Genomic DNA, 22,972 nt, shown 5'->3' with positions numbered 1-22,972 from the left:
GCTGTCTGACCATCCAGAAACAGCAGGGGATCCAATGTGGTTTCTAGATTGTGAACCTGAATAACAAAGAGCAAGCATACTTTTTAATGGATGGGTAGATACCATCCACCATTTCTTTGGATTGATTTTTTTTCTCCCCAATCCACCAACATGACTTCTTTTTTTCATCCAGACTGAGCTTCAACCAGCTAGTTCTCCTCCAAACCCCAGTCTTGACCAGGCATTAGGAAAGTGGAGCAAATGCATCATGAGGATCCCACGGAGAGCTGACTCATCAGTATATTGATGACTCCACAGGAGCCCAGACCCTCTCACTATGTTCTCTACCAGTCTCACATGCACACTGAAAACTGGGTACGATAGAGCTCTGATACCCCACATGAGAGAGCCGTTGCAGAAGATGAGCAATTGCCTCATACTTATCTCTCACTCCTCTCCAAAAGAGAAGAATGGAGCCACTCAAGCAAAATTTCAGCCATCCCTGCCAAGGTTTGCACTTATGTTAAAAATACTTCACAGTTAATATTGTCAAAGACTTCTGCTAGTTTCCCAGCTAGCCAATGATCTTCATTCATTGACTAAAGGAGATCATTAACCAACAAAACCAAAACGATCTCTATGCCTTTCCCAGTCCTCAAAACGATTTAAAAACATGAAGGAACTCAAAACATTTCAGGTGGTGTGATTGTCAGGCCCAGTTTGACAGGTTGCCTTGTTATGACCTTCTAAATAAAGCTTCACAGAAAAGATAGTTTTGTTAGACAGTTCTATGATCTGTACATAATAATCCTTGGAATGAAGGTAAACTGTGAGGTTTCATTTCACAGCTCAAGGTATAATAAGAACTTTTCTCTTGGGATTAGACAACTCCAGAAGTTCTTAAATAAACTTGAACGTTTTTCTGAGTACAAAAATCTCATGAGAATGTGCCATTATTGTGAGGGAGTAACACATTGCTTTTTGATAAAGGAAGAGAAGAACAGGATAGAAGCGAAGGAGGATGCAGTGTGACAAGAATTAAAAACCGGGAAAGGGCAAAGATGAGGAGGAGAGAAAACAGGTGGTGGGAGGGAAGAGAACAAGAATGGAAATTCTAGAGGGGGAGAGAGGCTACAAGGAAGTGGAAGAGAGGAAGAAAATTAGGAAATGAAGGAAACAGCAAGAAAGAAGAAAGGGGAAAAACAGATGCATTACTGAAAATATTGGACCAGGAGAAGAGGATAATGCAGGAAAGAGTAAAAACAATAGAAGAGAGGGAAGGCCAGATGATGAGGACAGTAGATGGAGGGAAATGAGTTAAATGCAATCTGTTACTTGCAAACCTGTTTCCCACAGTGTCTTAAGATTTAAACAATCAAGTTGAATTTCCCAGATGCCAGTCAAATTGGACTCTTAATTATGGAGACTTGCTTATTGGAATTATGACTTTTTGCAGTGGGAGCCAAGTCCAGTGATGCATAAATTAAGATTTTTTTAAAGAATGTGTTGAATTACTATCCCCCATCAAAATCTACAGATCATTATTCAATGGTGAGTTTCTATAAAAGATCGAATCACTTGGTATTCTTACCCATCGTCAGATGTCAATATTAGTCTACTGTGCTTTTCCTTGCATTGTGCATAGATAAAATATTATGTAAACAAAAGTTAAAAATTTTCAGCAACATTTATTTACATTAGATTTTTTTCTTAAATAAAAAATGGGGAAATATCCCAATTAGACTTGCACAGTGAAAAATGACATCCTAGACTTTGTCAGGGTCACAGTACATCATAGGGACTGTAGCAAATGTTTAAAATAGGCAAGGTTAGTTTACTCTGTGTTGCACAAGATAGCCCTGTATTATCAAAATATCTGCTTTAGTTGCATCATAATTATCCTGTAGCAAGCAGCTCATGAAAGTTGTATAAAGGTTGTACAGAGCAATGTTAACATGAAATACAAAATTAGGCTAAAGATATTTTTATCCAAAAAGGTTGCCAAATACATATTTTTGCATTGCTTCCTGAATTGTACAATTGTATGATCACAGAGGAGCTGGTAATGCTTTATCTAGGGATAGATTTTCAAAGACACCAATGGGAATTAGGTATCCAGCTCTCACTGAAAGCCAGTTGGAGTTGGGCACCTAACTGCCCTATGTGTCTTTGAAAATTCCAGGTAATTTAGCCAGTCTGTGTCATAAGAATGTAAGAGCGACCATACTGGGTCAGACCAAAAGTCCATCTAGCCCAGTATCCTGTCTTCCAACAACAGCCAATGCCAGGTGCCCCAGAGGGAATGAACAGAACAGGTAATCATCAAGTGATCCATCCCCTGTCACCCATTCCCAGCTTCTGGCAAACAGAGGCGAGGGACACCATCCCAGCCCATCCTCCATGAATTTCTCTAGTTCTTTTTTGAACCCTATTATACATCCTCTGACAAGGAGTTCCACAGACTGACTGTGCGTTGTGTGAAAAAATACTTCCTTTTGTTTGTTTTAAACCTGCTGCCTATTTATTTCATTTGGTGACCCCTAGTTATTGTGTTACGAGAAGGAGTAAATAACACTTTCTTATTTACTTTCTTCACACCACTCATGATTTTATAGACCTCTATCATATCCCCCCTTAGTCATCTCTTTTCCAAGCTGAAAAGTCTCAGTCTTATTAATCTCTTCTCATAAGGAAGCCATTCCATACCCCTGATAATTTTTGTTGCCCTTTTCTGAACCTTTTTTCCAATTCCAAAATATCATTTTTGAGATGAGGTGACCATATCTGCATGCAGTATTCAAGATGTGGTTGAACCATGGATTTAGATATATGCAATTTGATATTTTTTTTCTTATTATCTATCCCTTTCTTAATGATTCCCAACATTCTGTTCACTTTTTTGATTGCCGCTGCACATTGAGTGGAAGTTTTCAGAAAACTATCCACAATGACTCCAAGATCTCTTTCTTGAGTGGTAACAGCTAATTTAGACCCCATCATTTTATATGTATAGTTGGAATTATGTTTTCCAATGTGCATTACTTTGCATTTATCAACATTAAATTTCATCTGCAATTTTGTTGCCCAGTCACCCAGTTTTGAGAGATCCTTCTGTAGTTCTTCACAGTCTGCCTGGGACTTAACTATCTTGAGTAGTTTTGTATCATCTGTATCATCTGTCATGAGAGGATAGTGAACATATCATCCTGAATTTGCATCCAGAAAGAATTAGTTTAGTTAGCAATGATGCTTTACTTACTGTTTATTTTCCTAATGTTAGTCTTGTTCTTTCATGTAGATCACTTGGAATTCATATGCAATCAGCAACTAGCTACATCCAGTGATCCAAATTCAGAACTGATGTAAGGAAGTTCAAACAGCCCGCCCCTTGCCCTCACCGAATTCACTGAATTGCATTTCTTTCCCCCTTTCTTAATTTGGCTCAGTGTTGCTACATGAATGAATGTAAACAAAAAAAGCTAATGCAATCTGTCGACAATGATGGAGGAGGAGTTTTAATTGCATATAGATTCCTTTTCCATTGAAGTATGCTGGTTTTTTGAAATGTAGCTGAAGAAAAATATACACTTTATAGTTCAGGAATATTTAGGAAGTTAGAACCCACCACTTGCTACCTGCCTACTTCTGTCTGTTCAACTCCACTGAGAGAATTGTGGCTTGTGTCTTAGAAAGGGATAGAGTAACAGCCATGTTAGTCTGTATTTGCAAAAAGAAAAGGAGTACTTGTGGCACCTTAGAGACTAACCAATTTATTTGAGCATAAGCTTTCGTGAGCTACAGCTCACTTCATCGGATGCTTACTGTGGAAAATACAGAAGACGTTTTTATACACACAAACCATGAAAAAATGGGTGATTATCACTACAAAAGGTTTTCTCTCCCCCCACCCCACTCTCCTGCTGGTAATAGCTTATGTAAAGTGATCACTCTCCTTACAATGTGTATAATAATCAAGGTGAGCCATTTCCAGCACAAATCCAGGTTTTCTCCCCCCCTCTTCCCCCCCACCACACACACAAACCCACTCTCCTGTTGGTAATAGCTTATCTAAAGTGATCACTCTCTTTACAATGTGTATGATAATCAAGGTGGGCCATTTCCAGCACAAATCCAGGGTTTAACAAGAACGTCTGGGGGGGGGAGGGGTAGGAAAAAACAAGGGGAAATAGGTTACCTTGCATAATGACTTAGCCACTCCCAGTCTCTGTTCAAGCCTAAGTTAATTGTATCCAATTTGCAAATGAATTCCAATTCAGCAGTCTCTCGCTGGAGTCTGGATTTGAAGTTTTTCTGTTGTAATATCGCAACTTTCATGTCTGTAATCGCATGACCAGAGAGATTGAAGTGTTCTCCAACTGGTTTATGAATGTTATAATTCTTGACATCTGATTTGTGTCCATTTATTCTTTTATGTAGAGACTGTCCAGTTTGACCAATGTACATGGCAGAGGGGCATTGCTGGCACATGATGGCATATATCACATTGGTAGATGTGCAGGTGAACGAGCCACTGATAGTGTGGCTGATGTTATTAGGCCCTGTGATGGTGTCCCCTGAACAGATATGTGGGCACAGTTGGCAACGGGCTTTGTTGCAAGGATAGGTTCCTGGGTTAGTGGTTCTGTTGTATGGTATGTGGTTGCTGGTGAGGAGAGTGGGGTGGGGGGAGAGAAAACCTTTTACAGTGATAATCACCCATTTTTTCATGGGTTGTGTGTATAAAAATGTCTTCAGTATTTTCAACAGTATGCATCCGATGAAGTGAGCTGTAGCTCACGAAAGCTTATGCTCAAATAAATTGGTTAGTCTCTAAGGTGCCACAAGTACTCCTTTTCTTTTTAGAAAGAGATTAATGACCCACAGCCTTATTTTAAAGAGAGCCTGAAGCAAACCCCAGATCTGAAGAGCCGTGAACCTCAAGATAGGACCCCGATCTGAACTTTGTGGCTCAGGCATATCTCAGTTAAAATTGTTGGTGATGTACTAGTAAGTTGAACACACATTGGTTGGGAGGTCAGATGCATGAGGCATTTTGGCAGCAGTATCCAAAATATTTATATTTATATTAGGAGAGTAATCACCATTGTTTTACAACTCAGGTGTATATTATGTAGTCAGAGTAACAAAATATACTTCTTAATTTCCATTTCAGTAGTGTGTAGTTTGGGGCAGAAATTGTGCAAAGCACTGTACAGTTGTATCTTACAGTTTAGTCTTAGATAAGGATGCAACAAGTTAGTGAGGACAGTCATTACTTTGAAAAATTAAAGAAATTTAAATTTTGGGAGAGCAGTTAGTCAGAAAGATGGTTTGTACAGGCCCCTATCCAGCACAGCATTTAAGGACATAGCATAGGGACAGATTTTTAAAGGCATTTAGGTGCCTAATTCCCATTGATTTCAGATAGGAGGTAGGCACTTAAATACTGTTAAAAATCTGGGCCATAAGCTTGTGAGCAGTACCATTGAAGTCAGTGGGACTACTTACATCACATAGTTCTGTAAGTGCTTTGCTCACTTGGGGCATTGGTAACAACACTTTACTCAGATACATGAGAAAAGTTGTTTGTCACACTGACATTTCCTACCATTAAAACAGTGACTGTAGTTGATAAACTAGTTGAGAAGGGGGGATGGGATGGATTTGTTACCCTGATCAGCAATTACACAGCACCTTTACAAACTGTTAGTTTTTATTTCATAGTCGTTGCCTTTTCTCCTCACAACATTCCACACCAAGTCTTCATTTTGAAGCATTTTTTTGCACCGTATTCTTATAACGAAACAGGCTGAAGATGGTGGGTCAAACATGAGGTCCCATTTCAAGCTGTGCTGTTTGAGATTGAGTACCCCCCGGTTTGGTTTGGTTTTAAATCTGTGCTGATTTAAAACCAGAGGGTGGGCGGAGAAACGGCCTCCAGAACACTTTTAATGTTGCAGCTTAATCTGCTTTTGGTAAATTGGGAGCAGTTTAAGATATGTTGTATTAGATTCCAGTTAACCTATGTTCTACAGAGCAGAACCACTTCCTTTCCTGAGACCTGATTTCATACAATTTAATGCAAGTCTCCCCAGCTGCCACTGTGGCTCTGGAGCAATGAGTGAAAGGTTAATATGCTGTAAAAGTAACTGCAATAATCCTGAACTGTAATTTAGTCTGTTTAGTGTATCCACAGGATTAACGCTCATATACATCAAATAAAACAAGAAATAATGCATACTTCAGTTTTTGTCTCTCTTACATTGTGGTCTCATTTAGTTAGCCAAGGAAGCAATTGACTGAATGCTTTCCTTTTACTTTTCTGTATAAATCATGAATTTTAAAGCCTTTCAAAAGAAATGACTCAAGAGGTAATACAGCATGACGTGATACTATGTATAAGCTCTGTGCTGGAAACTATTTCATCGTCTGTAGCAGTGATGCTCAAGCACCTTACCCTGTAATTTCAGCATTTTAAACTAAATGATAGAACTAATGGCATTGTTTCCCCTCTCCAAACAAATATTAATTTCCTCCATCACCTTTGCTTTATTTGTAAAATTTACCCTAAATTCATTAGATGAAAATCAGCAATGATCTACGGTTTATCCCAGGGAAGAAGCAGCTGATCGGATGCAACATAATGTTTTCAGGGATCAGCTACAATAGGTGGATTTTCATTACAATAATTGTTCTGATGATTGCATTAACCAAAGTCAGGTCAAAAACCATTTGTGGAACACCTACATTTGCAATCTAAATGCTAAACATCACTTGCAATACAATAGATACCATTTTAAAATGGATAACTTTATACCCAAAGTAGCTCTGAAAACACCTATTCTTCTAAAAGTGTAGCTGCCTCAGGGGAGCTGATATTTGTGAAATTCTTGTTTGTCAAAAAACCAAGACATTATTACTGTACAGATCTTTTAACAGATCAGTTTTTCCTTTTACTCTTCACTTTAAAGTTTATTCCTTTGAAGGCAAATCATACATCTCCCCTTCCCTGCATAATTGCAGATGCCCAAGAACGCACATGGGGTCCACCCCTGAAAACTTCCTGTGCACCAACGCACAGGAGTTTGGGGCTATTGAATCTACAACTAAATGGATCCACCAGGTATTCGTCCATGTAGGAATGCCAAGCACAATGTGGAGTGGCTGTGCTCATGCTCTGTGATCTGAGGAGGAAAATTTCCCTTTCCACAGGACCTTGTGAGCTTCCCAGTGCACAGCACAGTTATGCCAAGGCTGAGGTTTCCTCTTTATGTATGTATTCTTATGCTGTGTACTCTGTTTAAAAGAGGTACAGTATCATATGTTTCTACATATCTCATGGTTTACTTCCCAAAAGTTGCATTCCTTTTAGGACTCAGTAGTGTTTGCACTTCTCCGCTGAGTAGCGGCATTAAAGTCAAGGAGAACTTGAGGTTGATGTTCAGGTCTAAAGATTTTCATGTTGTTTTTTTAAAATAATCCTTTGTTTACCGGATAACAAAACTGCATGTGTTCAGCATGGTGGGGAAAGCAACTTCATCAACAAAAATTAGCTTTTTTTGAATCCTTGTGCTTGAATTACCAGCTTTCCAAAGGCTCCCTCTGCTGCTATGGGAATGGATGTGAATATGTTCTAGATCCATCTGTATAAAGGTGTTTGGGAGATGTGAGGGGAGTAGCTTTAGCTCATTGTAAGTTGTTCTTTACAGGGTTTATTTTAGCTTTAGATTTTGGGGGATTTTGTCAAGGTCCTTCAGACTTTTGCTTACTGTTTGGGCAAGCAAGCAATGAAAGGTAGCATGGTCTGCTGAATAGGGCACTGCCCTGGGAATCAGGAGTTCTGGTTTCTGTTCCTGGCTCAACCACTCCCCTGCTATCCGACACTGAGGATGTCACTTCTCCTATGTGTACCTCTTTCCCCTGTTCTCCCTCATGCCTATTTAGACTGTAAACACTTCCATGCAGGGACTGTCTCTTAATATGTATATGTACAGTGCCTAACATAATGGAGCTCCTCTGGGAACTATTATAATACAAATAATAATTAGCTGCTTATAAATCTTTATCGTTCATTTGCTTAGCAACTTAGATGGACACACCAGTGTACCGTAGAAAATCAGTACCCTTCATCTAGCAGGTCTTATTTACAATCTAGAGGTACTGAACCATGAAGATACAATACAAACAACACAGAATATACACTGTGTGGGGAGTATCCATTACAGTTTGAAAGTTTAATGGAATAGCTGGGTTTCAAGAGTTTTCTTGAAGGTGGAGACAGTGGGAGTTTAGTATATTAGTGGGCAGACCATATATATTGTTGAATGGCAAATGCACGCTGAGTTTTAAGTACCCAAGATAGTTTCCTTTGATATTATTTGTATTGCCTTATTGCCTAAGGAAATCACAGTATAAGACAAAAGACAACAGATGGATACAGATTGATGGGGCATACAAAGGAACAGTGAGACAGTATTGGTCAGTGTAATAGCCTGTGGTATCAGCACACTATCAGACTAACTATTGTCAAGGCTTTTTGTGTACCTCTTCTCACTGGCCATGTCTGGGGATTAACTCTGCCAGCCTGATGCCCTCTTCTCGCAGTTCCTCGGTCCGTCATCTCACTCTCTCACTCTGTGGCCCCTCTCTTGCTCCTCAGGAGTTAACGCTCCTCGTCTTCATGGCTTAGCCCTCTAGCCAAGTTGCAGTAGTCCTCCCCTTCTAGGGTACTATCAAAGTCTTCCACATTGTCCCGGACAATCCTTAAGTCCACTGCCATGGCTCTGCCACTGCCTCCATGGCTAGAACAGACAGTCTCCAAGTTCACTGCACAGATTGTGCCACTCATTCTGTGCCTGGTAGGGGAACCCAGGCCCACCTCCTACACTGGGTTCAAGCCCAGGGTCCATATGTCCAGCAGCTAAGGTCAGTACTACCATGAACCTTCCTGTCACTCCCCTGGACTACTTCCTACCTTGCCTATCCCAGGCTTACATTCTCCACTCTTCTAGCTAAACCCCTATGTCCTGGGTCTTCTAGATAAACCCCTGCTCTTGGGTCCAAATCCCTTTGTCTCCCTCGACCCAGTGACAGCAGCCCTCACCGCTGCAGCCTCCTTTCTGCTACAGCTCCCTGCCTTTATAGAAGCCCCGTCTGTTCCCTCACAAGAGAGCTGTCCTTGATTAGAGCTTTCTTCTTAGCCTAAATATCCCCTGGTTTGCAGCCTAATAGGTTAATTGGCCCATCTGGCCTATGTTGTCCCTTCCTTGTCCCTCTTTGGGGACCCTTCTCACAGGGATCTCTTGAGTGAGGAGGTACAGTCCCTCCTATCACTGAGGGTGATCAAACCTGTTCCACTGGACTATATTGGAAAAGGGCTCTATTCTTGATAGTTCCTATTCCAAAAGATAAATGATGGGGGGAAACCATTTGTGGACCTCAGAACTTTGAACACTTTCATCCATGCTCAACAGTTCAGAGTGGTAACCTGAGCAATGAAAAATCCCTCTCTGGATCTGGGAGATTGGTTTATTTCCCTTGACCTTCAGGATGCCTATTTCCATATCGCCATGCATCCCTCATAAAGATGATTCCTATGTTTTGTGGCAGTCAAGAACCACTACCAGTATTATGTCCTAGCCTTCAGCCTTTACACCACACAAACGGTCTTTACTAAGGTCCTATGGGTCACCGCGGCCCATCTTCACCAAACGGGAATAATTGTCTTCCCCTACCTGGACAATTGACAATGGGCGCTCATTTCTAGAGGCTCAGACAGCAACCAGCAAAACCCTATCTTTTTTTCCACTCACTGGCCTCCACCCCAACATGGAAAAATCTACCCTCGTACCCACTCAGCACATAGACTTTATTAGGGCTACTCTGGACTCCACTGCCAGGGTGTACTCACCCAAGGACAGATTTACCACCAAGTCCAACTTGTTTCAAAGATACAACAAATCCCACGAACTACAGCAGAGGTTTGCCTACAAATTCTGGGCCATATGGCAGCCTGTATGTTTGTGACATCCTTACCAAGACTGTACTTTCAAAGTCTTCAGGCCTAGCAGAGACCCATTTATACTCCCATTAAGCACAGTGTATGCAAACAGTTGTCAGTCAGTACCTTGAAGGGTATTCACCTCTCTCAGTTGGTGGAAAGAACCATAAATGGTGTGATTGGGAGTTCTGTTCCTGCAGCCTCCTCTCCCAAGAATCAGCATTACAAACCCCTCCTTAATAAGCTGGGACACATATTCCCAGGACCTCACAGTTCAAGGAAGATGGACCCCTTAGGAGGCTATCCTCCATAACAACATATTAGAGCTCAAAGCAGTTGGTTATGCTTGTGAACACTTCCTACCACACACTAGGGACCACCTGATCAGAATAATGCTGAGCAACAGAGCAGCAATATATGAATCATCCCGGAGGAGCAAGATCCCAGTCCTTATGTACCTAATCCATAAAACTATCTAACTAGTGTATATCACACCACATACAGATCTCAACGGTTTATCTTCCAGGACTAAAGTATACAGTGCGGGATTCCTGCACCAGATATTTCAGCATTGATCACAAGTGAGAACTGAACAACGAGGTATTCTGAGAGATATGTCTTACCTCAGACACCCACTGATAAATCTCTTTGCAACTCCATCCAATCCAAAATGCAGACCATTTTGCTTGAGGGGAGGGCATGGATGGGAGGTGCCCTAATCATTCCTTGGCCTTGCATACTGCTATACGCATATCCCCTGACTCCCCTACTGCTCAGGGTTCTGAACAAATTGAAAGAAGAAAAATTAGAGCCATCCTTATAGCACTATCATGGCTGAGAGAATTGTGGTTCCTGGAGCGCGTTCGCATGTCTCCACCGACCGCCTATCTGCCTTCCCCAGTGGTGATTCTTCTCACCCAGGAGTTGGGATTGATCATTCATCCAAATCTTTCAGCACTTCACTTTATGGCGTGGCTACTAGATGGCTCTCTGATATAGAATGAGACATACAAATGGTACTGCTTCATAGCAGAAAACCTAAAACAAGGAAAACTTACCTCCAGCAGTGGAAATGCTTCAAGACTTGGTGCAGTCACCAATCTACACCTCCTCTTGTCTCTCATCTAACACACATTCCCAATTACCTGTTCAATATAAAAGCCTCAGGATTATCGTTGAGTTCCAGCAAAGTTCACCTAGTTGCTATGACAGCTTTTCACTTCCCAAATTGAGGGGTTTTCAGTTTTTGACCACCCAACCACGACAAGGTTTATCAAAGATCTCTTCAACTTCTTGCCTGCTGGTAAGGAATCAACTCCACCCTGGGACCTCAACTTAGTTCTCAACGCACTGAGGAAACCCCCATTTGAACCTATGGCAAACTGTTCCCTCCTTCATCCATTCCCTTAAGACTATATTCCTCATAGCCATCAGCTTGGCCATGAGGATAGGGGAACTTGGAGCCTTATCCACTGTACACAGTGTTCTGTCATGACAAGATGATGCTATGTCCGCAACCTCACTTTCTTCCCAAGGTTTCCTCAGAATTCCACATCAACCAGGAGGTTCAGGTACAGGTGTTTTATCCCCAGCCTCACTCTTCAAGAGAAGAATCAAGCTTTCACACACTGGATGTAAGAACAGCCCTTGCCTTCTGCCTAGATAGGACTAGACCCTTTAGGGCTTCACCCAGGCTTTTCATCTCAGTTGCAGAATGCATGAAAGGTCAGGTGATTTCCACCCAAAGACTGTCCAAATGGGTTGCATGATTCATATTAACCTGTTACAAAACGTTAGGGGGTTGCCCTCCTCCAGGAGTCATTGCTTATTTCACCAGGGCTCAATCTGCCTCAGCAACCCTGCTGAAAAGCATACCCATTTCGAACATCTGCATGGCAGCCACTTGGTCTTTGGTACACGCATTTTCCCAGCATTTATCTTTTGTGACTACTTCCAGAGCTGACATGGCTTTCACCAAGGCTGTTCTATGTTCTGTACGGAATCCACCTCCTCAGAACCCTCCTCTTTGATGGAGGTACTGCTTGGGTGCCTCCTGATGTGGAGCACCCACATGAACACTACTCAAAGAAGACAGAGAGGTTACTTACCTTGTACAGCTACTGGAATTCTTTGAGATGTGTGTCCTTATCATGCTCCAGTACCCGTCCTCCCTCTCCTCTGCCTCAGAGTCTCTCATTGGACTTTGTGGTTGAGAAGGAACTAGAGTGGCAGCAAGTCCACCCCTCCCTATATGTCCTCATTTTGGAGAATGGAGGTGTCTAGGGCTCAAGCACTGACCCTTGGACAGTGCTGATTAAAATTTTTGATCAAGAGATCACAGATATGTGCACATCCTGACATGGAGCACCCCTCAGCAGGGAACTCCAGTTATTGTGCAAGGTGAGCAACCTCTCCTATTCAAGAGTGATCTGAAGGAAGATAATGAGTTAACTGTGTGGCATTTACTGGGAGCTCCTCCCAAGCATGAGGGGCAGCAGGGGAGAAAGCATGAAAGCACTTGTTTGGATATTTAACAAGTAGGTGATGGAGGTGACGGCACTGTGGGCCAATCGGAGGCAGGAGTCGACATTTCAATACTGACTGCAAGATGATAGACAGGGCAGGTGTAGACCATAAAGGGCCTTGGAAGTGAAGACAAGCAGCTTATGATATACAGGATACTGGAATAAATTATTAAATGATCAGTTTGTAAGCACCAAGAGGACAATAGGGTGATAGGTAATAGCCAACATGGATTTGTCAAGAACAAATCATGCCAAATCAACATAATTTCCTTCTTTGATAGGGTAATTGGCCTAGTGAGGGAGGTGAGGAGAGATGGATCGGGACAGAGTCACTGGGGCAAATGGAGGGGTTAGAGAAGGAGAGCGGCTGAGAAACTTCTGCATCTCTGACAGGGGAGGAGAAGGAGGGAGTTGTGGTAGGAGAAGGGGGAAGAGAAGGAAAGTCAAAGGCAGAGAGAAGGGCACATTGTATTTTGTCTATTTTCTCATGGAAGAAGTTGGCGCAATCCCGTGCAGAGAGAGCAGTGAAGGAAGGAGGAGATGGGGGGAGGGTTTGAGGATGAAATCAAAAGTGGCAAAAAGGCAGCAGGGATTGTGGGCATGGAATTCAATTAAGTTGGAAAAATAGAGGTTTTATGGCTAGGAAGGTAGAACCAAATGAGGAGAGAACTAATTTGTAGTGAATGAAGCCAGCCTGGTCACAAGGTTTCTGCCAGAGACTCTCTGCAGTGTAAGAACTGGAGTAGAGGAAGTGGATGTTGCAGGTGAGCCAGGGCTGGAAGTTGGCAGAGCAGATGTGAGGGAAGGGCAAAAGTTAAAGAGGAGGGAAGGAAGGAAGGAAGGAAATCATCAGCCATATCAAGAGAAAGAGAGGTCAGGGAGGAGAAGGCTGAGAATGGACAAGAAGCTGAGTGACAGAGTAAGTGCGGAGAGGGCTGATGGACTGATGCTGAAGGAGAACAGGTAAGAGCGGGAAACTCAGCAGCAGTGAGATCTATCAAGTTAGTGCTCTCTGATATGTAAGAAATGGAGGAGAGTGGAAAGAAGAGCCAAGTGAACACTCTACACATGTTTTTTGTGCTATTAAACTTCTAAAGATGTGATGTATAGTAACTTTCCTTTTCAGAGCTGCTTCTGTTTTTAATTAAACTGTCTTTGAAGAGGCCAGTTCAATATCTTGTTTAATAAGAGTGCATTCATATCTGTTTCAGAATGAATCATCTCATAATCAGTACTGACTGTGTCTTTCTCAGACTGCAAGTCCAGAAAAAGGGAAATTGTCTCCTGAATGTGAGCTGTATTTCTTTGCAAATCAGCATCCTTTGGAAAAGGATCAGCAAATAATACTTTGCACTTCTATAGCATCTTCCACATGAAGATCTCAAAGCACTCTAAGTTTTTCAAAACCCCTTGTAAGGCATGTTTGCTATCCTTTTTACAGATAGGTAGCATGAAGCCAGAGAGATTAAGTGTTTTTCCCAATGTCAAGTGGCAAGTTATTGGCAGGTCAAAGAACAGGACACAGGAGGCCTGATTCCAAGTCTCTTTCTCTAACCATTAGAAAACACTCCTTGCATTAAGGACCTTCCCTTTGTTAATGTCTAATGTGCTCAGTAGATAATGCCATAATCTAAAGAAATACTTCAGTCAATTCTGTAGGGAACAACAGATTGGGTTAGAAACAGGAAAATGGAGAATTTATGCCCAGCTGGTTTTCTCAGCTTCATTTCTTTTTACTTTCAAGCTGTTTGAAGTGGCGAGATTGGTGACTTCTGAGTGGGTTTTGTTTGACAAACAGAAAAGCTTGATAACAGAGCTGCTATGTTAATACAGATTAAGAGATTCCAGGATTCCTTGTAATCATATCCATATGGAAAAGTTGTGCAGAAAAACATTTTATACTAAAATCTTCATATGTTGTGAATCATTGCATAGAATTTAAGATTATTACCGGTACATCCCTTTTATAAAATTCTATAGGATGATTTTTTAATTAAAAAAGGATAACATCTATAGACATCCAAATGCACATCTTGTAGAACTAAAGGGGTCAGATCTTTGCCTATATCATGATGGCTTTGTGCTGATGGAGCAGCCCAAAATGTTCCTAAAGCCAGTTTACCTGGCCACTGGAGGATTATCTCTGCATGGTGGCCCAGAGGCCCTCCTGCAGCATATGCCCTCCTCATGCATGAAGTGTGACCAAGACATTCCTGCACCACATCAGTCTCTGGCTGCCATAAAGGCCTTTTGGAGTCACTGGCAGCGATAGTGTGAATTTAGAATGGCCCCAGGTTTGGGGAGGGAGGATATGAAGATGGCTTAGAGCTACATTTGCACTTGCAAGCAGTCCTTAACTAGAACTGAGTATTGGACCCATAGCTTGGAAAGTTTTTTCTTTCACTCAGACATGAACATGGATTTTCTCTTGTGTTTCTAGTTATGTATAAAATTGTTTACATAGCTGTTGTCTTAGAGTTTTTCCATTGACCTTATAAGATGCAATTGATCCCTGACTTTAATGATATACAGTATAAGCCATTAAAGAAAAAGCAGTACAGTGAGTGCAATTTGTGTTGTATTCTCAATATTCTGTGTTCTCTTTTAAAAAAAACACTATCTGCAAGCCCACTTGTCTAATTGTTTTGGTGACAGAGTATTATCATTTTATGATTTTTTTAAAGAAACAAAAAATTAAACGTATCTTAGCATTTATGTGGGTTATACTTTACAAGATGAAAGGTATTTTTCTCTGAATTAAGGAAAACACTATTACATAAACCCAGGATAAAGCACTATTCTATAAACCCATAATAATTATTTGTGGAATGTCTATTATACCTTCCAGGCAAGTAAGTTGTACCCTGGTTCCTGGAAAAGATCTGTTTACAAAGATATAATGGATTTTCCACAGCTGTTTGACTACAAGTGCATCTTTAGTGAAGTATTTTCAGCAGCTAATATATTTACCACAATAACATGTGTTTATATTTTTATCTTAATAAGTACTTGGAGTATATCAAAAACTTCTATAAATCTGCACAAAGTTATAGGACCATATTCAGCACTTATTACCCACCCAGCCCCATTGACTTCAGTGGAATCACACTGGATGTCAGCGGCAAATTTGACTTATACTGCCTATGTATATGGCACAAGTGCCAAAGGAACGTGTTAAAAGGAAACCCAGATAACAGCATGCTTTAGCATTTTTTCTTTTTGTATCTTATGTCACCTTGTAAAGAGGATCTTCCTGTTTGACAGTATTATTAAATTCATTCCCTTTTCTTCCCCTCACCTCACACTCTAAAATAGCAGTGAGAACAAACAATCTCATTTATGAGAAATGTATAACAGAAATTCAGAGCTCATTTCATCAGACTCAGTGACATCCTAATTCAACTCCCATTAAAGTCAATGGAAAGATTCCCATTAACTTCAGTGAGAACTGGACTAGGTGCTGAATTATTATAGGATGTGATCAAAAGATACATATTTCAGCAAGAATAGTTGGGAATATAGAACTGTGCGGAGAGATTTTGCTTTCATTCTCTACAAAGGCATGAGACCTTTCATTGAGACGAAGCAAAATCAGAATAGAAAGCTTTAGAAACATTAATAAAAAGTTTATTGAAGCCCTCATCATTTGATATAGACTGTTTCCAGAGCTCAGACATAAACATCTGAGAAATGTATTCACAAGGTTATACAATCAAATGGCCTTCCATCTGAGGTTTGCCTATAGTGCATCTCAGCGCAGCCTCTAAGCTCTATCTGCATTTCTGATTGGGGCCTCTTCTACCCGTCACTATAGCATTATTATTACTAATGATGTATGATGTACTAATATTACTAATGATGGTGCCTAAGGACCAATCAAGATCAAGCCCCACTGTGCTAGGTACTGTACAAACACAGAGTAGCAGGTTGGAAGCTCTTCAGGGCACAGACAATCTAAATAGATGAATCAGACAAAAGGAAAGGGATGCAACATACAAAAAGAGCAATCAATGTGGTGGTGGCAAATATCATTTTAGAGCCATGGTTTTGTTTTGTTTTGTTTTTTTTAAATTGTGTGAGGTTTCGATAGGAAATGATTAGCTAAATGGAAAGACAAGACAAGGGGATGGAACAGGCTCATTGAAGGGATGGGAGGCCATGGGGAGAGAGCAGGGGAGAAGAGAAAGGAGGAGGGTCTGAAGGTTAGGTGGAGGGAACCTGAAGTGAAGCAGTTGAGTGGATGACTTCCGTGACCTCTGTGACAGACTCGCAGCCTTACTAATAAATACATGATGGTTAGCATCACAGGAAAAGAAGCAGTCTATTTCAAATTCACCAACATTAAAAACAAAAAATTAAAAAACCACCACACTTGGAATAATTATCTGGATTTCCTTAAGTTGGATTCCTGTGTTTTGTATATAGAAATGCATTTATACTACTGCTGATGCAACAGAGATATTAAGGGAACTACTGCCTTTCCCTTCTATGTTAATTCACATGTTTGCTGTTTCTTGTACTCATAACAAGGCTGCTAACATGTAAAATTTGTTTATACTAAAATGCTGAAAAATCCCATGTTCTATGGCTCAGTGAAATTATCATATGAAAACTTACTCTGTTGCATATGGATTTAATGAAGACCAGCACAGGAATAAATTCATGTTTATGTTCATCTTAAAATATATGTATTCACATAATAAGGAATTGCCCATTTTTCTCTGTAGGTGCCAGTTTGCGTGATGACATCAGTAAATACTTCTGGTTTCATCATACTCAAGGGGACACAATGACAGTTCAGGATCCAAGCCAAATGAATCTCTGTGCTGCTGTTTGGACTGTTGTCTCCTATGTAATTGCTGACATAGAAGAGATGTTGCCAAGGTAATAAAAAAACAAGAAAGAAGACTTATATTCTTCAGTCCACTAATGCATGTGGTCCACAGCTGTGGGAAATTCCTTTTCCATCCTGGTTTTTGCTGATTTTTGTTTTTGTTCTCTGACCTCAAAGCACATTCCTTTTACATGGTCTTGTTTACTGATGTAATGCCTTCCATTTGTGATTTTTATTTCATGTTTCTTCTGTTAAGTATTTTTACCCTTTAATCAATGTCTAATGTCTGTCTCCTAAAATTATGGCAGAATAGCCATCTGTAAATAAGTAACCCTGTATAGCAGGAAAATACACTGAATAAATCTGTTGCATCAGAATAGTAGTTTTACTGTGTTTACATGTAATGTGTGAAGGATTTTTTTAGTTTCGATATTAGTATGACATTAGCACTAAAAATGATCTCATGCTTCCATAGCTTTTTAAACTAATACAGTGTTTACATTGTGTTGCGGTTATAGGCCAGGCTAACCCTTGATGTTACAATTTGCTTAATGTCTTAAAGGTGCAATGGCTAAAATAATATAGCTTTAAAAATTTCCAAATCCATTCAAATCATGCTGGTCACCCTTACTGAGGCTTCAGACACAGTACGTAATGAAATCTTACACGTGCTGAGAGATAATGTTGTTCAATTCACACTTCATCTAGGAAAAGCCAAGTCTTACATCATGGAAGGGAAACAGAAGGAATAGTGGGAATTCTGTCAGTACCCCCCGGTTGGAAGGAGCTTGTTGGCCATTTGGTTTTAAGCTTCACAACCTGCCTCTGAATGTCCAAGTAACAGCAGTTGCCACGAGTGCTTTCGGTCATTTTCTTTTGGAAAGAAGGCTGTATCCTGTTCTTTCTAATGCAGGTTTCACTGTATGTATCTGCAGTACATTTTTATATGGCTACACTCTCCCACCACACACAGCGTTTCATGCAGAGGACAAAGGAAAGCTGTGTTCTGTGATCTTCACTGCCTGCCAACTGATACCTGGGTGAAATTTAAGGAGTTGGTTTTTACCTGTACAGCTCTAAACATTTCTAGTCCTTGAGCTGTCTCTGTTCCCATGCAATATCATGGCGGTTGGAGTTTAAACCGGAGAGGGCTGGTAGCTGAGAATGAGAAGTGAATTTGGGGATTGACTTCCCTCATCCACTATTGGTTTTCTCTTGCCCAGCCTGGGTGGCCTTCCAGACCCACTGTGTTGAGGCATGGGGTTCTTTTTTTAGAAGAGGAGATGACAGAATTGTGAGAGATTCTAGGGCATGTTTTCCTCTCATGTTCTTTTGGCATATATTAATTATTGTTTAAGCTTTTAAATTTTGCAGCATGCCTACTAAGTTTATTGATATACACAACTCGGAAAATAGCTAAAGAAAACAAAATAAATGTCACATCAGGTACTAAACTTGCCACTAATCATAGAATCATAGGACTGGATGGGACCTCAAGAGGCCATCTAGTCCAGTCCCCTGCACTCATGGCAGGACTAAGTATTATCTAGACCATCCCTGACAAGTGTTTGTCTAACCCGCTTTTAAAAATCTCCAATCATGGAGATTCCACAACCTCCCTAGGCAATTTATTCCAGTGATTAACCACCCTGACAGTTAGGAAGTTTTTCTTAATGTCCAACCTAAATCTCTCTTGCTGCAATTTAAGCCCATTGCTTCTTGTCCTATCCTCAGAGGTTAAGAAAAAAAAAATTTCTGCCTCCTCCTTGTGACAACCTTTTACATACTTGAAAACTGTTATCATGTCCCCCTCAGTCTTCTCTTTTCTAAACTAAACAAATGCAATTTTTTCAATCTTCCCTCATAGGTCATGTTTTCTAGACCTTTAATTATTTTGTCACTCTTCTCTAGATTCTCTCCAATTTGTCCATATCCTTCTTGAAATGTGGCACCCAGAACTGGACACAATACTCCAGTTGAGGCCTAATCAGCACAGAGTAGAGCATAAGAATTACTTCTCGTGTCTTGCTTACAACACTCCTGCTAATACAATAATCTGCAATAACTTCCAGTTGTTATTGGCCTGTGATGGATTTGAACTGTTGAGCTATTTGGGAAGATTCTGGTATCCGAATGATAATTATCTGAGCTATCCATTTCCTTCCAGCTATTGAGATTTACCACAATAGAGCCCTGATAATGTTCCTATATTGATTTTTAACTAATATATGCGTTTCACTAATCCTATACAGACACTGTATATAGATATTCTCTCTTCTTTTTTTAAAAGAAATGGTTGAAATAAACTAACCACAAAATTTCTACAGCTTTCAAGAGCAGTGTAGTTTAAAAGTAGGAGAACTGTTTCTTTGATGAGTGCATGGGTGGTGGTCCTCACTAATGGGAGATTTTTGCTGTCGTCAGTCTTTAAATTCAAATCTTTGTCCTGTTTTTGAGACCTTACATGAACTTTGGCACCACATCTTTGTCTATCAAGGTCTGTCAAAGTGACTTTGTTCCTCAGGCATAGGTTTCCAACAGGAAGGGTAAACTTGGTGTTACAAGCCTTAACCTCTGCCCCATTTGAGCCATTGATAGAGGTATTCTTTTCAATTAACGCATGTTCGTTAGCTGCCATCATGTCAACTGGCAGTTTCTGAGTTGGGAGCGCTCCATTGAATGCCGTATTGTATTAGGCTCCCAGACCAAGCTGTTCTGCACACAGCTCCAAGATACATACCAAAGTGCAATTCCAGATTTCACATAGAGATTATTCTTCCCACCTTCTTCCTTAGTCCATCCAAAAGCGAATCTGTAGTACAACTTGGATGTTAAAAGGGCAGCCCACATTTACCTGAACACAACTGGACCAACGAGAAAATTCACCACAGTCTTTATGAAATACCATCAGAGATGCAGAGAGAGCAAAACTCCTATATTTATGATTCCATGGTAGATCATAGCTTCCATGGAAGAGCCTATAAAACTAAGGAAATTACTTCTGAAGATAATATCACTCCTTCCACCAGTCTCATGGACTGAGAGGAATGGATATTCTTCAGGGGAGATTTGCATGCCAGCTTTTTTTGACAAACTTTTACGTTTTTCAGTAGACACTATAGAACTGATTAAATCTGCATCTTCAAATGCCTCTCTTTCAAAGGTCCTACAGGCAGTGGTAAAAAAAATTATGAAATGATTTATGTATAGATTTTTCTTTCCATTTCTATTGGGTATTTGTAGCTCCCCTTCAATATTTTGCCTTTATTCCCGCTCAAAGTAGGAGTTACGTTCTTTAGTAGTGATGATGTTTTAGGTGTTAGCTATTAAATTTATACATAGGTTGTTCAGTTCTCTATTTGGAAGCATTTGCAATCACCTATCCAGGTGATTCAGAGATATCTGTAAGAGGACTGGGTGAATCAGCCTTGATTTCAACTTGTACACTGCCTTTGATCTCTGAGTGAGGACCACCTGTCATACTTCCTTCAGAGACAAGAAATTAAGAGGGGGGAAACCTTTTTATCTTTTCATGTACAGGCAACAAATAGGAAGTCAGGGCTTCTTGTAAATATTATAATGACATGATAAAATAAATGCACCAGATGTAAATTTCCGTCAAGTCAACAAGAATACCTCCAAAATTGCTCTGGGATGCCATTTCCTGTGTCGAATCCAAGAAAGAGTGAAGGTATTTAAATGTAATAAAAATATGTGAAACAGTGTCAGAAAATTTAAACATTTTATTTGAGGTGTTACAAATCTCCTTCATCAACTGAGAGGAGGGGACAGATGCAGGCCTGCTTCCTTTCCGTTAGGAGTCAAAGCTTCCAGACTTTTCTTTTGGGCGGGTGGGGGAGGGTCAAATCAGATCCATCATTCATTTGTCTGACTGGACTATCATGCAAATTGAGATGTATGCCTAATGCAAAGTGGGTAAATTTTCCGTTTATAAAGGGAGGGAGTTATAGGATGAGAAATCAGGTTACTGATTTTGTCCTTCATGTGATGGTGATATTTGAAATTTATACTGTATCTTGGAATGATTTAAGTGTATGATCCCTAGGGTTTTTACCTCCCTTATAATAATTAAACAAAGATGAGAAGGACAGTAATTTCCTAGTATTAGAGGTGAAGCTCTGATTCTTATGCATTTACGCTACAGACGTTTCTGGCTGCATATGTGTTTAGTATGCTTCCCTCATAATGATCTGAGACACTTACATTTACCATGAGTAAATATCAAACTGATCTCGATATTTTTATCTGTCTCATGAAATATACATCCCATCTAAGTATGCCCAAATGATTAATTTACTGCTATTTAATGATTAGCATAAAAATCTCATCATTACACAAGATAGAAATGTTGCCACTAATTGCTGGTTGAAGTGAACGTTGTTTTCTGCATAGAAATTAATGGTGTGTACAGCTCAACTCTCTTGGCTGAACTGGGAAAATTCAAGACTTTCCTGAAGCAGAAGGCACTTGAATTCTTTTCCCCTCTCCAGGCTAGAATTGGAAGCATTTCTATGAAAAATGAAGTGATGTCAGAGCTGATGGTAGATCTGGAAAGAAAGTTTTGTGCACAAAGTGAACCAGCCAATTGTGTCTTCGTGCCATTTTTGTGAAATGCTTTTTATCTTGGCTGGTTTAGCATCCCTTCGCAGTAGGCAAAACAGTCTTCAACGTGCATTTCTCCAGAAGTTCAGACAAATTTCAGTTACATAGTGTTTGACCAATACTGGGTCTTAGATTTATTATAATTATTTAACATTTATCTTATGGTAATGATTAAAGGACTCGATCAAGTGTACGGAGCATTGCACAAACGTAATAAATGCAAGCATGCCCACACTGTCTAAAGTTGGGTGCACAAAATTAGAGGCTATTTTTGCCTGCTAGGCAGTATTGCTGTGAGTTGGTTAGGTAGAGATAAGGCTGAGAATCAGGAGACTTGGTTTCAAATCCTGGTTCTTATCACTGATTCTGTGTGATATTGGGCAAGTCACCTGATGTGATCCTTAGTTTCTTTGTGTAAAAAGGTGACAATTATACCTACCTAGCTCATAGGTGTGTTTTGAGACTTAGAAAACACTTTGTAAAGTGCAATATAAATTCATAATAGTGTTAAGTTCAACCAGTGGCACTAATGGAAACAGAAGTCAGAACTAGAGCTGTGTGAATAACTGACTTTTTGGTTGGCTGGCAATTCTGAAAGGAGAAAAAACCCATGTGGGGTAGACCCAAAAATAATTTTTCTGAAAATTTCAGAGTTTAAAAGTTAAAAACAATTAATGTCGGGTCAAACAAACCATTTTGCTGGACTCAAAATGAAACATTTTGTTTCAATTTCAAGTACTTGTTAACATATTTTTTTTTAATTGGAGGCAATTTTGAAACAGTCATTTCAAACCAAAAAATCCAAAAGTAATATTCTTCTTCAAGTGATGGTCCCTTTACATATTCCAAATGTGGGGGTATGCAGGCACGCCATGCGCCGGAGCCAGAAGTTTTAGCAGCAGTTGTCCATTGACGCGCACACGCATCTTACCTTGCCTCATGCTGCATGCGAGGTTATAAGAGGCCGTGTGGGCTGATGCCCCGTCAATTCCCTCTTACCGCATGGTCGTA

At 40.3% G+C, this 22,972-nt stretch overlaps 1 protein-coding gene across 7 annotated transcripts in view; it reads left to right on the top strand.

The window, feature by feature from the left end:
• CPQ (carboxypeptidase Q) overlaps nucleotides 1–22,972 on the top strand; it is a 293,319-nt gene that overhangs the window by 256,709 nt on the left and 13,638 nt on the right. For 6 of the 7 annotated variants that reach the window (XR_012666912.1, XM_048841284.2, XM_075125038.1 and 3 more), the window contains one exon: nucleotides 17,232–17,388. Coding sequence is in view for 6 of the 7 variants with exons in the window: in XM_048841284.2 (XP_048697241.1) it covers nucleotides 17,232–17,388 (157 nt within the window). In the remaining variant the exon portion in view is untranslated. Of the gene's footprint in view, nucleotides 1–17,231; nucleotides 17,716–22,972 lie in introns of those variants that run through there. The other variant, XM_048841283.2, reaches the window with a different exon arrangement.

The sequence above is a fragment of the Caretta caretta genome, chromosome 2 (assembly GCF_965140235.1).
Source record: "Caretta caretta isolate rCarCar2 chromosome 2, rCarCar1.hap1, whole genome shotgun sequence".
Classification (NCBI taxonomy): domain Eukaryota; kingdom Metazoa; phylum Chordata; order Testudines; family Cheloniidae; genus Caretta; species Caretta caretta.
This window is presented reverse-complemented; position numbering and strand designations above follow the sequence as displayed.